General features: G+C 42.3%; 1 protein-coding gene across 1 annotated transcript in view; it reads right to left on the bottom strand.

The window, feature by feature from the left end:
• Nucleotides 1-15,723, bottom strand: part of BRINP1 (BMP/retinoic acid inducible neural specific 1) — a 179,589-nt gene that overhangs the window by 121,527 nt on the left and 42,339 nt on the right. The window contains exon 2 of the mRNA XM_061200996.1: nucleotides 2,648-2,915. Coding sequence (XP_061056979.1) covers nucleotides 2,648-2,865 — 218 coding nt within the window. The 5' untranslated portion in view covers nucleotides 2,866-2,915. The remainder of the gene's footprint in view (nucleotides 1-2,647; nucleotides 2,916-15,723) is intronic.

Raw genomic sequence — 15,723 nt, 5'->3', positions numbered from 1 at the left:
ATAAACAAAACCTGAGTCTGCAGACTCCAAGTCCAGAGTCCTCTCCGATATCCCATGCTGTATTTCCAAATGACAATATTTCATGGAATCACAGACTTTCAGAGAAGGGAAGGACCTTGGAGACCATCTTAGCAAACATTCCCCTTCCACAGATGAGAAAACAGGAGCTCAGAGAAGTCCCATTACTTGGCCTAAATCACACAGCGGGGAGGTGGGCGGATTGAGCCAGCACCCTGGCTCTCTGCCTCCAGGATCAAGGATGCTGTCCCTGTACCCAGGCAGATTCAAGTTCAGAAAACTCCCCCAGCCTCCACATGTCAGCTCAGACTTAGGAGTGACAGAGCACGAACCTCGTGCACCCAGACCACTGTTTGTGCACAGTTTACTGCTCAGCGTGCAAAGCAACAGGACAGAGGACTTCTGCTGGGATTTAATTTGAAAGGTTCTCATCATTGCCAGTGGCGCAAACTCCCCACCACGACTCTATGAGCTGAAGCCAGCCTCTGCCTGCATATGAATGAGGACAGAGATGGCCTTAACCCACTTAAGTGAGGAGAGCAGACTTCCTCCCAGTTTCTGAAGCTCCCAGATTACCCTGGGCTCTAGCCTGGATTCTAGGGTTGGGGGACTGGCCGAAGCTTGAGGTCTAGGACATTTCAGAAAGGCTGGCTCTGTAGCCTCAGATAATATGGCACGTGCTGGTAGTAAAGCCTTTCTTTCATGATGCAAATGTCAAGTTTCTAATGTGCTATGTCCATGTTAACACACAGGAAGACACACTTCGAATCACCTGTGGACATACTTTAGTGTTTCAACAAAGTAGTGAAGAGAAAACGTCAATTGACAACAGCCCTGGAGAGCACATCCTTGTTGGCTTTTGCTCTGGTCTGAACCTGGCCTAGATGAGCACACAAATCTCTGGGTACCTATTTGCATGTGTGTCCAGGTGAAGATTACAACAGGAGCCCCACCTAATCTTTCACACAATAGGTCCCAAATCAATGTTTATGATCTTCCAATTATGCCTATCCTGCACTTTCTCTTTTGTAGCACTTATACTGTGTGTGTGTGTGTGTGTGTGTGTTTAATTAATGTACTGCTATGAGAGCAAGGACCATGTTTGTTTTACTCGCCATCGTGTCATCTGCCTTAAACACAGTGCTGGGCCTCTAGCTGGTGCTTAATAATTATTTGAGGATTAAATAAAGGAAGGAAGGAATAACTAGATGACCAGGGGCCTGACTTCTGGATTAAACTCCATCATTTAATTAACCATGTGACCTTGCTTAAATCTTATATTTAATTTTAGAGCTAGAAAGGATCTTAGAAATCAGCTTGTGGGATGACTGCAAACTTTTGTTTTAGCAGTGGAATCCAAGGAAAAGCATAGGTGAAATATGAACACAGAAGCAGATGCAAACTCTCCTTTGTATAAGGGCCAACTTTCAAACTCGGATTTGACTACTCAGCACAGAATCACAGGCATCTGCAGCTGGTAGCAAATTCATGAATCATCCATCCCTAGTCCACAATGCCACACAATGTGCAAAGGAGATATGCCCATTTTCATGTCAAATACACAGAAGATGTAAGACCTGAATTCATGGCTTCCCAGTTGCAGGTTAGGATTTTTTCCTCCACCATGCTTCCTCGTCTCCTATTCCAGTTGGCCCAGAAGTGTTCCTTGACCTTAAGACAAAGCTTAAGCTGTCTTAGAGAGAGCTCTAGAGAGTTTTTTGCATTCTCCAATTTATTTAAGTCCACATTTTTCGTGTCCTTATGATACAAGGCAGGACAAAAATCACTCTGGGGATCCAGAAATGAATTATATATAAGTCCTGGCCTCACAAGAGTTTCCAGGTGAAAGAGAAATACAAGAATGGTATTTCTCCAAATGGTTGACAACTAAAGAGGTATAAGTGTAGAGAGCTGTGGAAATATCAAAGAGAGGGTGATCAAGTGGAGAGGGGAGAGTCCAAGATGGTTTCTTAGACTCTCAAAGAGGAAGAATTTGGGGCTAAGTCCTTTTGGGATGAGTAGGATTCCAAAAGGCCAAAGACCAGCTCAGACTTGCTCAAGAAAGAGGTTTTCATTGAGTGTCCCTACTTGTTTCCAAATGTGTGAATATGTTCGGGTAGGATATTTGCTATATTAATAGCATCTGCAAAACAACACTGCCTACACCTGATGTAACTGACTAAAAATACTGTCTGTGACTATGGATGCAGATAAACCAGGGCTTGAATCTCAGTCCCACCACTCACAGACTGTGTGACTTTGGACAAGTTATTTCACCTAGCAGAAGCCCAGTTACCCCTTCTATAAAGTGGAGAAAACAAATAGATGCTATCTCTGATGTTATTGTAAGGTTTAATGAGATAGTGTACAAAGTACTATGCACCATGCCCAGCACAAAGTAGTAAGTACTCAAAAAATATTAGCTATTCTCACCATTGCTAATCTCTTGCACAATGTAATAAATTAAATAGATGGATAAATGAATAAATAAATAGATAAATTAATAATGAAAAAGTGCATAACAGCCTTGGCCCAGACACTCCTCCATACAGCAAGGCCCATGCCAATGTGTGACCCCCAAAAGCACTCAGTGAATGAAAAGCAAAGGCAAGCTTAGCCCAGCTCTTACCTGTATATTTTATATCTGGTTGTAAATCCTTGACGGTGTCTTTCCACAAAGGATAGGTAGCTCCTGGAGTGGTGGAAAGGCCCCCTGTCTGAAATAAGCCAATCAAATTCCTTGGAGACATGTTGGTCTGTCCCAGCTGGTTCCTGGTGGGAGGGCTGCACTGAGATACGGCCCCATACAAACAGGAAGTAGAGGAGCTCAACAAACCTCCAGTTCATGCTTTTCTGCCGGCCTTTTTCCTCTCATTCTTGCTCCATTCTGTGGAGTCCTATGAAGAAAAGAATAAAAAAGAGAGAGAAAGAAAGAGGAAACAAAAGAGGGAGAGAGGAAAGGGGGGAGGGTGAAGCAAAATAAAAGGAAGAGAGAGAGAGACAAAGGAAAATTTTTTAAAATGCTCTTAACACATCATCATAATCCTTTACATCAGTAGAGTGTGTCAGGGTTACAAAAATCAGTGCAGTTTCTGGTTAAGAGCATGGCATCTATGGACATCTGGGCTTGCATTCCTGCTTTGTTGTTCACATGTTCTGTGAACATGCATGAACACGTACAAACTGCTGAATCTCTTAGGGATGCAGTTTCCTCATCCGTAAAACAGAGGATGGGCTTAAGCGCCTGTATCTTGGCACCTGGCACATCGTAGGTATTCAAGGCATAAGTGTTGAAAGAGTGAAATGAATGAATGCAGAAACAGAGTCTCCTACAGCCAGGAAGGAACTTGGAGATAGAACTCCAGTATCCATCCCACCCGCTATCTTCACAAACAACCTGAATCTCACAGCAGGGACTCGGTGAACGAGAATCCCTTTCTCTCCTCCTCTCCCACAGACATGCACCAACTGAACACAGGCTTTGCTTTTGCATCATCAGGTGAGTACAAAAAGTCTTGGGATGCATCGTGATCACGACCATCCGGGTTGAATACCTTACAGATGGAGAGTTTATGGAGCTCATTTGAATGTACTTCTACAACGCTTAGTGGACTGTCTCCTTCACCCCAAGGAAATGTAACTAGAGGACCCACCCATCAGTGACTCTGAGCCTCGAGGTTCTCTCGTACTCAGAAGGGGAACTAAAAGCCAAGGAACTAGTGGGGTCTCGCCCGCCTCTTTTTTCGGTGGTAGCACAGCACAGGGGTGCCATGTTGGAGAAATGCTTAAGACTAAGGGAGAGCTTAAGTAGGGGCTCCTTGGAAAATTTACAAGTTTTGTTTTTATCATCACAACATCATTCTACTTGCTAGTTTAACACTGTGCTGTCTGTGTCCACCACCCCACTTAGTCTAGAAGAGCTTATCTTACTCTACACTGAAAGGTAGCTGGGAATGCAGGTTCCATCAGTTATAAACTGTATTACTTCAGGCAAGTGATTTCACTTCTCTGGGCCTCAGTTTCCTGGTCTGTAAAATGTAGTTAACAATAGCACCTACACCCAGAACTAGCATGAGAATGAAATGACACCATTCATGTCAAGTGTCCCATGAAGCACCTGACGTTTTTAGGAAGTGCTCAATAAGTGGCATCAGTGATGATGATACAGATGATGATAAATCTTGATGCTGATGATGCTCACCCAGTCCCTGCTGGGAGCGTCTTCGCTCCTACTGTCCCCACTGCCCTGCCAGATCCTGTTTATCCTTCAGTAGCCACTTGAGGTCAGGTCCTCAAAGGTCATTTCCTTTTTCTATTCCTCTCAAAAATTGTTAGTTGTTCCTTTCTTTCAGCTCTCGTTGCTCCTTTATATAACTGTATGTTAGTACTTAACTATCTTTTATTGTACTTATTTGTTTGTGTCCATTTTGCTCATGGGGCTGTGAGTCTTTAACTGGCAAGAATCTTTAAAAGACTGTTTCTATATACTGCTGGCTGTGTGACTCTGGACAGTCATGGCCTCTGTCTAGATCTCAGATTTTTATGTCTAACATTTAAAAAGATGGTGAGGGGCTTCCCTGGTGGCACAGTGGTTAAGAATCTGCCTGCCAATGCAGGGGACATGGGTTCGACCCCTGGCCTGGGAAGATCCCACATGCTGCGGAGCAACTAAGCCCATGTGCCACAACTACTGAGCCTGTGTGCCACAACTACTGAATCCCGTGTGCCTAGAGCCTGTGCTCTGCAACAAGCCACGACAATAAGAAGCCCACGCATCGCAACGAAGAGTAGCCCCCGCTTGCCGCAACTAGAGAACGCCCGCACACAGCAACGAAAACCCAACACAGCCAAAATAAATTTATTAAAAAAAAAAGAAACATGGCGAGGACAAAACCAATTTGTCGAGTGGAAAACCACGTAGAAACATGAAGAAATATGATCCCTTACTTGTCTACTCTTCCAGCTGAAAATGGGAAGAAAGTCAAGCTAAGAAAGAGAGAAAATCAAAAAAAAGAGAGATGTGAATTTCCGACCCAATTGGCGATTTCTCTCTGTGGTCCGACTGCACCATTTTATTATGAGTAGCTACAAAAATCTGCTTGGCACTGTAGGCCCCAGCTGTCAGGGGCAAAGGAAAAAGGCATGTGAGCAGAGGAGTGGGCTGGTAGAAGCTGTAGCCTCAGGTTTTGTTCAGAGCCTAAAACAAAGACATACATGTGGAGTGCAGAAATGTAACAGCTCCAGCTGCCAAAACTGTCTGCCGGAGCCCACCTGAGTGGCAAGCAGGGGGTGGAGGCGATTGTTCAGAGATCCCGGCGGGGAGCTACAGCACACTGAAATCACAGCATGTCACCCATCCAGCCCTTCTGCGTGGCTTCCGCTGTAAGTGGGTGCAGGGTGGGAGCCTAGGAGAGAATGCCCGGCTGTTAGACTGTTTGCAAGGAAACAGGATTCGGAACACTGCAGCTTGCAAAAGTGAAACAAGGCTAGACATGGAACAGCAGCGTGTGTGTGTGTGTGTGTCTGTGTGTGTGTGTGTCGGAGAGTAAGACCTCAGCCCCGAGTCCTAGAATTTGCTGAAATTTGAAAGATGGAATCCAGTGCCTTCATTCTGGCAGCCATTTCGCCACCTAAGGGACATCTTTGCTTGTCACAGCGGAGGGGATGCTACTGGCATCTAGTGGGTAGAGGCCAGGGAGGCTGCTGCACATCCTACAGTGCACGGGATGGCCCCTCCCCCCAAGACAAAGACTATTGGACCTAAAATGTCAGTGGTGCAAAAGTTAAATCCTGCTCTAATCCAACTCCTTCTTACAAGATCAGGACCTGAGTGGCTGACTGGGCTAGACTCCTGTCTTCCAGCTCCTGGTTTTCATGCTGCCACATTGTCTCAGCCGGGCAGTGGGCCAAGACAGGTCAGTAGCTGTGTCTGAACCTCCTTTGTAGTTGGGGTCTACGATACAATCTACATCTCAGCAAGTACACATGAGTGCTTCACGGAAGAAGTCTGAATATATCTCTGTTGGCTCAGAAAATCACAATAATCCACAGAACACTAAAAATGAACATGGAAGTTTCTATGAGGTACATTTGAATAGAAATGGACATTTTGTTGGGCAAGAGCAAGGATTAGTATGTATGTTACCTAAATATTGTCATATCATGACAGACACAGTGATTCCCATTCTGTAAACAAGCCCAAATTAGCACCAACTGTACTGGAGACTTGGGTTAATATAAGGGTCCCATGACTGATATTTATGGAGCATCTACTGTGTACTTGGATCGAAAAATGTCTGTTCTCTTGGCAGTAGCCAAAGCATCCGATTCAGACTAGATGTTAACAAAGGTTTCTTCCCCGAGGTGGGTACAGCTCTCCCATTTAACAGATGAGCACGCTGGAACTTGAAGACATTAAATAACTTTCCCAAGCTTGCAGGTCCTAAGTATTCAAGAATCTAACCCATGTATATCTCATTACGGGTATAGTTTCCACTACATCCCCACCCTCACCCCACCCAGCTGAAATTAGATCCTGCCCTCTAGAGATTCAAAATATTGTGGAGGAGTCACACCGAGGCCTGAGGAATTCTAGTATGAAATAGGCTGTCATAAATACTATAAGCAAAGAAAAATGTCCCGTGGAAGAATAGAGGCCAGAGATAATTTTCCAACCAAGAGACCTGGAAAGGATCCTTACAAGAGGTGGTATTTGAGCGGGGCCTTCATAGCATGTAAGGTTTGGGTGAGTAGAGATGAGCAAAAGGGAATTTCAGCAGAGCAAGTTCCATACAACAAGTCTTGGGGGTGGGAGAGGGCAGAGTGATGGAGTGTGTGCCCAGAGTAGCACCCAGGTGGCAGAGGCTTTAGTGAGATTTTAGGACCCATGTAGGGCCTTCAAGCACCTGTATCTCCCTCTGAATCCCTCATCAAGCAAGGACTGTATATTTCATTTCTGTGTTATCCACCAAGGACAAAGCACTGTAGATGTTCAATAAATTCATTCATTCATCCATTAACATGTTTAGTTGGAAATTAAACAGTGAGCAGGGCTTCTTTTCTGTTGGGTTGGGAGAAGTAAACAAATGAGCAGTAACTATACGTGTGATGGTGAGCAGTGCTCTAAAGAAAACCAAAGCAGATAAGCCGGGATTGAGAGTGAGGCTGCTGCTTTACATACAAGGTGTTGAGAAAAAGCTGCTCTGATGAAGTCACCTTTGAGAGGAGACCTGAAGAAAGTAAAGGAGTGAGCGATGCAGAGCTTCAGGGAAAAAGAAATGTCAGCGGAAGGAAAGGAAAGAGAGGGTCAGCAATGGTTTGCATTTCGATATAGTCAGAGGCCAAGTTGTATTTCAGTCTCCTGCAGGGAGCTTACAGTTTAGTTGCGATGCAGTCAGTATGAGGAAGGAATCGCCAATCAATTAACTGAGCATTTACTATGTGCTGTTTTACACGTGACCTTGTTGCAATACGGAGAGGTTATGGTCCCCATTTACATGTTGGGGGAGGGGACACTAAGGTCCCGAAAGGATAAGTAACTGGCCCAACATCACAAGCTGGCAAATGGCAGAGTTAGAATTGGAGGCTGTGCTGTCCACGTTGGGAGCCACTGACCACGTGTGGCTATTGAGCACTTGAAATATGGCTCGTCCAAATCGAGACGTGCTGTAAGTATGAAATACACACCCACCAGATCTCAAACACTTAGAGGAACAGGATGTAAAATATCTCACTGATATTTTATATTGGTTACATGTTGAAATAGTACTATTTTGGATGTACTGGAGTAAATACAATATATTATTAAAATGCGTTTCACCTGTTTCTTTTTAATTGTTTTTAATGTGGCTGCTAAAACTTTAAAATTACACATATGGATGGTATTCTATTTTCACTGGGCAAGACAGGGCTCAAACGAACCTTTTCTGCTCTGTGACACCACCTGGAAAGGTCACTCATCCATCTCCTTTTGTTTTGTTTGTTTTTTATCTTGTTTTTCAAGTATAGTTGATTTACAATGTTGTGTTAGTTTCAGGTGTACAGCAAAGTGATTCAGTTACACTTACATGTATATCTATTTTTTTCAGATTCTTTCCCCTTATAGGTTATTACAAAATATTGAGTGTAGTTCCGTTCCCTGTGCTATACAAGAGGTCCTTGTTGGTTATCTATTTTATATATAGCAGTGTTATATGTTAATCAAAACCTCCTAATTTATCCCACCCCCCCTTCCCCTTTGGTAAGCATAAGTTTGTTTTCTACGTCTGTGGGTCTATTTCTGTTTTGTATATAAGTTCTTTTGTATCATTTTTTTAGATTCCTTCTCCTTGTTTTTATTAACATTTGGAGAACCCAATTCACTCCCCACTATGACTGATTGAGCACTTGCCCCCTCCCTTCAAAATCAACAAACAAACAGACAATAAATACATTTCAAATAAAAGCTCCCACACTCACAGCCACATCTCTCCATCCCCATATCCCAGAGACAGCCCTGGATATCCACCACCATGCATTTCAGAACTGTTGCTTTCCCAACATTCATAAAGGGAACATCCTGCCACTGGGTTTTAGAGCCTGTGAAAGAGAGGCTGGTTCTATTTCCGAGCACCGTCCTTGACCTGACTGTGACCTTCCGTGAGTCACAGGCCGGCTGCTGTGAGGGGCTCTGGTCGGCGTGGGGCTGCGGACGTGGGCTGAAGCACAGAGAGCACGTCGGCTGAACCGTGCTATATATACGCCTGCAGTGTCATTAAGGGAACGGGTTCATCCCACAGAGCACATTCTCTAATTGTTGCCATTGTAAATTATTTACATCCGAGGAGCACGCAGGAGACAGAGAGGAGAGAAGGGCCTTCCAGTAGCAGTGTCACCAGCTTCTCCTCTGGAGTTTTCTACAGGGATTGCTGGGCTGTAGCTCACATTCGGGCCAGAGAGTGGAAGGGGATGCTTGCTCTGTCCCCATCCCTGGGGCCCTGAGGCTGATGACCCGATCTGAGATCACCCACACTGCCTGCATCCTAAGCCTGGGTCAACCTGAGGAGCTCATCCAGGCTTCCAGATAAGACATCTCCCAGGAGATACAAACCTACAAAGCTGGGTGACCTTGAGCACATTAATAAACCCCTTTGCCTCAGTTTCCTCATCTGTAAAATTCAGGCAGTAACAGGAGGATAAGTACCTCCTAGGGTTCAGATAAGAATTAAATAGGACTTCAAATACAATTATTTTAGTCTAGGTTTGAGCCAAGACCAAGACAATAGCTATTATATTCTTAAGAGGGGTGCCTGACCACTATACAGGACGTATAAAAAAGGGAGCCAAAAGGCACTTCTTGAGATTCTTAACCTCTCACCCACAGGATAGCATAGAGTGAGATGTCGGGATCACCAGTGGAGTCTGAGGGAGAACGGCCTGCCTGCTGTGAATCCCCCTGCCCACTCCCAGGCAGCTCCAGGGGAGAGTCAGGGGCGTAGCCTTGCACCTCAAGCTTCAACAAGACCCCACAAAGAACATGATAAATGTCCCAGAAGCTTGGAGGAACATGGCAGATTGGTGTCTGACTCACACGGCAGAAATCTAAAAAAAGAATTCTAAAGAGGGAATTCTACAGAGGGCTGAAACCTGGCGGCGGAGTAGAGGCTGCAAATTGGGAAGTAAGTGCTGAGCTCCTGTGTAAAAGGAATGTTTCCCTCATGGATCGGAGGTGGGCCACATGCAAGAGAAAGCTAAAGTGGAGGGAAAGGGCACGCCAGTGTGAACGAAAAATGCTGTCTGCCACGTTAGTAAACAAAGGATGTTGCGGCCATCAAGCCACTACGGCCCCCTCAACCGAAGGTGCGCCCTGAGGGACTCAGGATGGGAGAGCACAGGATACTGGCCCTAGACAGCTAAGGTGCATATCAAAGGAATGATTCCAATGAGCCCAGGCTCTTGCACCTTGAGATACCTCAAGTCAAATTCATTAACTTGAGGTATCTGGTTTTCTTTGGTAATCAGTCATCTTTCGAAGTTCCAACCACCTGTTCTTTGTTGCAAAAATTCTTATATAACCTGGTTCCTCCCTTACCTCTTCGGAGCAATCTCTCAGAGCTCTCTGAGGGGCTGTGTCCCACGCTCAAGTCCTCAGTTTTGCCCGCCAAATAAAACATGATTCTCAACTTTTAGGTTGTGTATTTTTTTTTTCAGGTGACACCAGTAAGGGGAAAGTGGGATTGGCCTGACATTGATCAAGGGTCCAAGGAATGAGTGGTCAGCAAGCAGTGGAAAAGACATGTATTTTCCTTCATCAAAAGAATGACAAGTGAGAGATCTCAGGGAAGAAGGAAAGCTCCAAAGATACCCACCAAATGTTGTAAGTTAAAAAGGTTGGAACTAAACGCCTGCTAAGCCCACAGAGAACTGATGCACAGTTGTCAAAAAAATACTAGTCAAGGAAGATTCTTGCTACCTGCTATCTCTCCATCCTTCACCAAATCCCGTACCTTGAAGAAATCAAGATGAAGGTTAGCAAGAAGGAGGAGATAGGACAAAATCATTGGGAAAAGACAGGAGAAACTGGAGGAGAGTTAAGTTTCCACTTTAAATGAAATTTGATTTATTTTGTAACACACTGAACTGGAAACTTTAACTACTGAACTGAGACTATATGTGAGAAGTAGAGGTGAATAGAAAATTGTTGAACATAATTTGGAAAAATCATGGACTTGCCTTAACTTTCATCCAAATGCCAGAGGAAACCCGATAAAAGTAAGTTTAAACAGAGTGAGAGAAGAATTAAGTTTTTTTATTTGTCTTTGTTTTTGTTTATTTCCTGATCTTACTCTATGAATCCTATTTGGTCAAAGAAAAGATTTCACGAATTAAAATGCTTAACTCAGTGTCCAGCTCAATGTAAAAGTTCAATGAACTCCAATTAGTATTTACTAATCAGGGCACAGAAGCAGGAAAAAATATCAGAACTTCTAGTGACGTGTTTATTATCTACTTTCAATGTCAGCCCAAATATCAGACAGTCACAAGTCACCAATGATACTGGAATGAAGAATGCGAGCCCTACAGCATGAAGAAGCTGGGCTCCATCTTTCCTTCACTTTCAGTGTCTTGTGATGCCCTGGCATTTATCTGTGCCTAGTGATATGCTGTTTACAATTATGTTATCTGATTTTAACTAAACCAACTCTCACAAAATAAGTAAGAGGCTTAAAAAGAATCTGTGGATGACGTTAATGATAATAATTCAACCCAATGTGAGCAAGAAAACGGCAGAGGACCAGCCACATCACAATGCCAAACCAAAACAATAAGGATCAAATCATATTTTTCAAGAATTGTCCAGAAAACTCTACTTTGAAAAGATACACGCATCCCAATGTTCACAGTAGCACTATTTACGATAGCCAAGGCATGGACACAACCCAAATGTCCATTGACAGATGAATGGATAAAGAAGATGTTGTATGTGTGTATATATATATACATACATACACACACTGTATATACACACACATATATGTGTATATATGTATATACTGACATATATATATATATATAATGGAATATTACTCAGCCATAAAAAAGAATGAAATAATGCCATTTGCAGTAACATGGATGGACACAGAGATTATCGTATTAAGTAAATCAGAAGGAGAAAGATAAATATCATATGATATCACTTATATGTGGAATCTAAAGAAATGACACAAATGAACTTACTTACAAAACAGAAATAACCTCACAGACACAGAAAACAAACTTATGGTTACCAAAGGGGATAGCAGCATGGTGGAGGGATAAATTAGGAGTATGGGATTAACATATACACACTACTATACATAAAATAGGTAAACAACAAGGAACCTATATAGTTCCCTGTGTATAGCACAGGGAACTATACTCAATATCTTGTAATAACCTATAATGGAAAAAAATCTGAAAAAGAATATATATATGTGAATATATATATGTATAACTGAATCACTTTACTGTACACTTGGAACTAACACAACATTGTAAACTAACTATACTTCAATTTTTAAAAAGTCATTGACAAATTAAAATTATCATCGAAAAAACCCCAAAAGAATTGGCCAAAACAATTTGAGATGATCAAGAGGACTAATTAAAATATGGATTTACATATACAATTATTAATGCTGATCCTTGCTCTAAGGGAACACTGAGCACTGAGGAGCTGTGATATTAGCTAGTGAAGGTAATATGCATAAATAATTCAGGTACATACATTAATAGGGAGGTACGTAGTCAAAAAATTTTACTGCGTATATGTGTGTGGTTAAAAACAAGCCTAGAAACCACTGGAATGAGTGTTCATTATAACGTGCATATTTTATATTATTATTTTCAACCACATAATCAATTTCTCTAGGAAATCCCATAGGCTTTTCAAAATCAAAGTATCCCAAATGAAAGCCATCATCACTCTCTCAAATTTCCTCTTCTCATGGTCCACATTCAAGTGAATCACACAGTCTCCCAAATCATGCCTGTGATAAGACTTTTCCCAAATTCCTCCTCTACCCTATTCAACCATCTCCACCACCAAGACCACCATCACCACCATCTCCGCATCCTGTCAATTTCCTTTGTTTTCATATTCATCCACTTCTCTTGACAACTTTATCCTTCTCCTGTCTTCCCTGTAAACCTCAGTGTGATCCTTTACTTCTCCTCCCTCCCCTTATATACTTTGCTTCAGGAATCCATTCTCTCTTGCTATCTGCCATTCAAACATAGCGCTCTGACTTGGACTATCACAATCATCTTCCTACTGGTCTTCCTGTTTCATGTATCAATATCTCTGCCACCTCCATCCTAAACACCACTCTAGTTGTCAGAGTGATCTTTCTAGATACAGATATGACCATGACACTCCCCTAGTTAGACAGATTTAACAATTCCTTACTGATCGCCTTGCCTCTTAGTCTTGCATTCAACATTCATGAGCTGGATCCTCTGTATACTAAGCTTTTCTAATTAACTTTTCCACCTCCCACCCTCAAGTCACCCTGTTCTCTAGATTCTCTCCCCAAGTGCACTGACTGAATACACTACAAATCATCATACTTTACTACCTCTGCGCATTCTGTTCCCAATTCTTACAATGCCCATTCCCAGTGCCCACCTTTACAATGGGTTATTCATAATTTACATTATATTTAAATGCCTGAGTAAGAGTGAGTGAATGACTACCCTGCACCTACTATATGATAGATAATGTGCCAGACTGTTTCATATGCTCCACGGCATTAAATCCACAGAACTATCCGTTGAGACAGATAACATTATTTCTATTTTGCAGATGATAAAATGGAGACTCTTCTTAAAATACGTAGTTATTTTTGCAATGTCAAATAATTTAAAATGACAGAACTGAACTTCAAACTTAGCCAGTTCTAAGTTCTATGACTCAGTGCTTTAATATACTAAGCTAAAGACCCACATCATACTTAGTTGTAGTTTTCCTGTTTTGACAATCATGAACAACCACATTAATAAACAGAATGGCTGATAAGTCAAACTGAGGCATAAAACTTCTGGAAATGTTGAATCTAAGGAAGGCCATGAAAATCTGAATGAAAACGGAAATACGTGGAATACTTAGTTTAGTAATTTTGGGGGATCCTAAATACCATTTTTTCAGTAATTAATAATATAAGTTATGTATAGCGTCTTTTTCTTCATAAATATTTCATTTGGAGCCAAATGAAATATTTGGAAATGTGAAGATCTAAATTCAGTGAAGCTGCCTTTTAAGTGTTCCTTCAAAATTGTCAACAGTCTCCTCAGGAGATATTTCAAAAAGGAAAGTGAAATTAACATTTTAGAATGTCTTTTCTAAGCCAGTTTGGAAAAATCCAAGAAATATTTGTTGAGTCCTTATATTTTAATTAGCTCTCACAGCCCAGAGTAGGAGGTGGGCACAAAAATGGATAAATTAAACATAATGGGTGGAACCAGAGAGTTGGCACCACATGCAACACCTTTGGGGGGAAGACCTTCAAGATGGTGAAGGAGTAAGACGTGAAGATCACCTTCCTCCCCACAAATACAACAGAAATACATCTAAATGTGGAACAACTCCCACAGAACACCTACTGAACGCTGGCAAAAGACCTCAGACTTCCCAAAAGACAAGGAACTCCCCACTTACCTGGCCGTGTGGCTGACAGGGTCTTGGTGTTCCAGACGGGTGTCAGGCCTGTGCCTCTGAGGTGGGAGAGCCAAGTTCAGGACATTGGTCCACCAGAGACCTCCCGGCTCCACATAATATCAAACGGTGAAAGCTCTCCCAGAGATTTCCATCTCAACACTAAGACCCAGCTCCATTCAACGACCAGCAAGCTACAGTGCTGGACACCCTATGCCAAACAACTAGCAAGACAGGAACACAACCCCAGCCATTAGCAGAGAGGCTGCATAAAATCATAATAAGATCACAGGCACCCCAAAATACACCACCAGATGCGGTACTGCCCACCAGAAAGACAAGATCCAGCCTCATCCACCAGAACACAGGCACCAGTCCCCTCCACCAGGAAGCCTACACAACCCATTGAACCAACCTCAGCCACTGGGAACAGACACCAAAAACAACAGGAGCTAAGAACCTGCAGCCTGCAAAAAGGAGACCCAAAACACAGCAAATGAAGCAAAATGAGAAGACAGAAAACACACAGCAGATGAAAGAGCAAGGTAAAAACCCATCAGACCAAACAAATGAAGAGGAAATAGGCAATCTACCTGAAAAAGAATTCAGAGTAATGCTAGCAAACATGATCCAAAATCTTGGAAATAGAATGGAGAAAATACAAGAAATGTTTAACAAGGACCTAGAAGAACGAAAGAGCAAACAAACAATGATGAACAACACAATAAATGAAATTAAAAATTCTCTAGAAGGAATCAATAGCAGAATAACTGAGGCAGAAGAATGGATGAGTGACCTGGAAGATAAAATAGTGGAAATAACTACTGCAGAGCAGAATAAAGAAAAAAGAATGAAAAGAATTGAGGACAGTCTCAGAGACCTCTGGGACAACATTAAATGCACCCACATTCGAATTATAGGGGTCCCAGAAGAAGAAGAGAAAAAGAAAGGGACTGAGAAAATATTTGAAGAGGTTATAGTTGAAAACTTCCCTAATATGGAAAAGGAAATAGTCAATCAAGGGCAGGAAGCACAGAGAGTCCCATACAGTATAAATCCAAGGAGAAACATGCCAAGACACATATTAATCAAACTATCAAAAACTAAATACAAAGAAAAAATATTAAAAGCAGCAAGGGAAAAGCAACAATTAACATACAAGGGAATGCCCATAAGGTTAACAGCTGATCTTTCAGCAGAAACTCTGCAAGCCAGAGGTGAGTGGCAGGACATATTTAAAGTGATGAAAGTAAAAAACTACAACCAAGATGACTCTACCCAGCAAGGATCTCATTCAGATTCAATGGAGAAATTAAAACCTTTACAGACAAGCAAAAGCTAAGAGAATTCAGCACCACCAAACCATCTTTACAACAAATGCTAAAGGAACTTCTCTAGGCAGGAAACACAAGAGAAGGAAAAGACCTACAATAACAAACCCAAAACAATTAAGAAAATGGTAATAGGAACATACATATCAATAACTACCTTAAATGTAAATGGATTAAATGCTCCAACCAAAAGACATAGACTGG

Source organism: Eubalaena glacialis, chromosome 9, assembly GCF_028564815.1.
Source record: "Eubalaena glacialis isolate mEubGla1 chromosome 9, mEubGla1.1.hap2.+ XY, whole genome shotgun sequence".
NCBI classification, from domain to species: domain Eukaryota; kingdom Metazoa; phylum Chordata; class Mammalia; order Artiodactyla; family Balaenidae; genus Eubalaena; species Eubalaena glacialis.
Note: the sequence above shows the minus strand (reverse complement) of the source record. Positions and strands in the feature narration are given on the sequence as shown.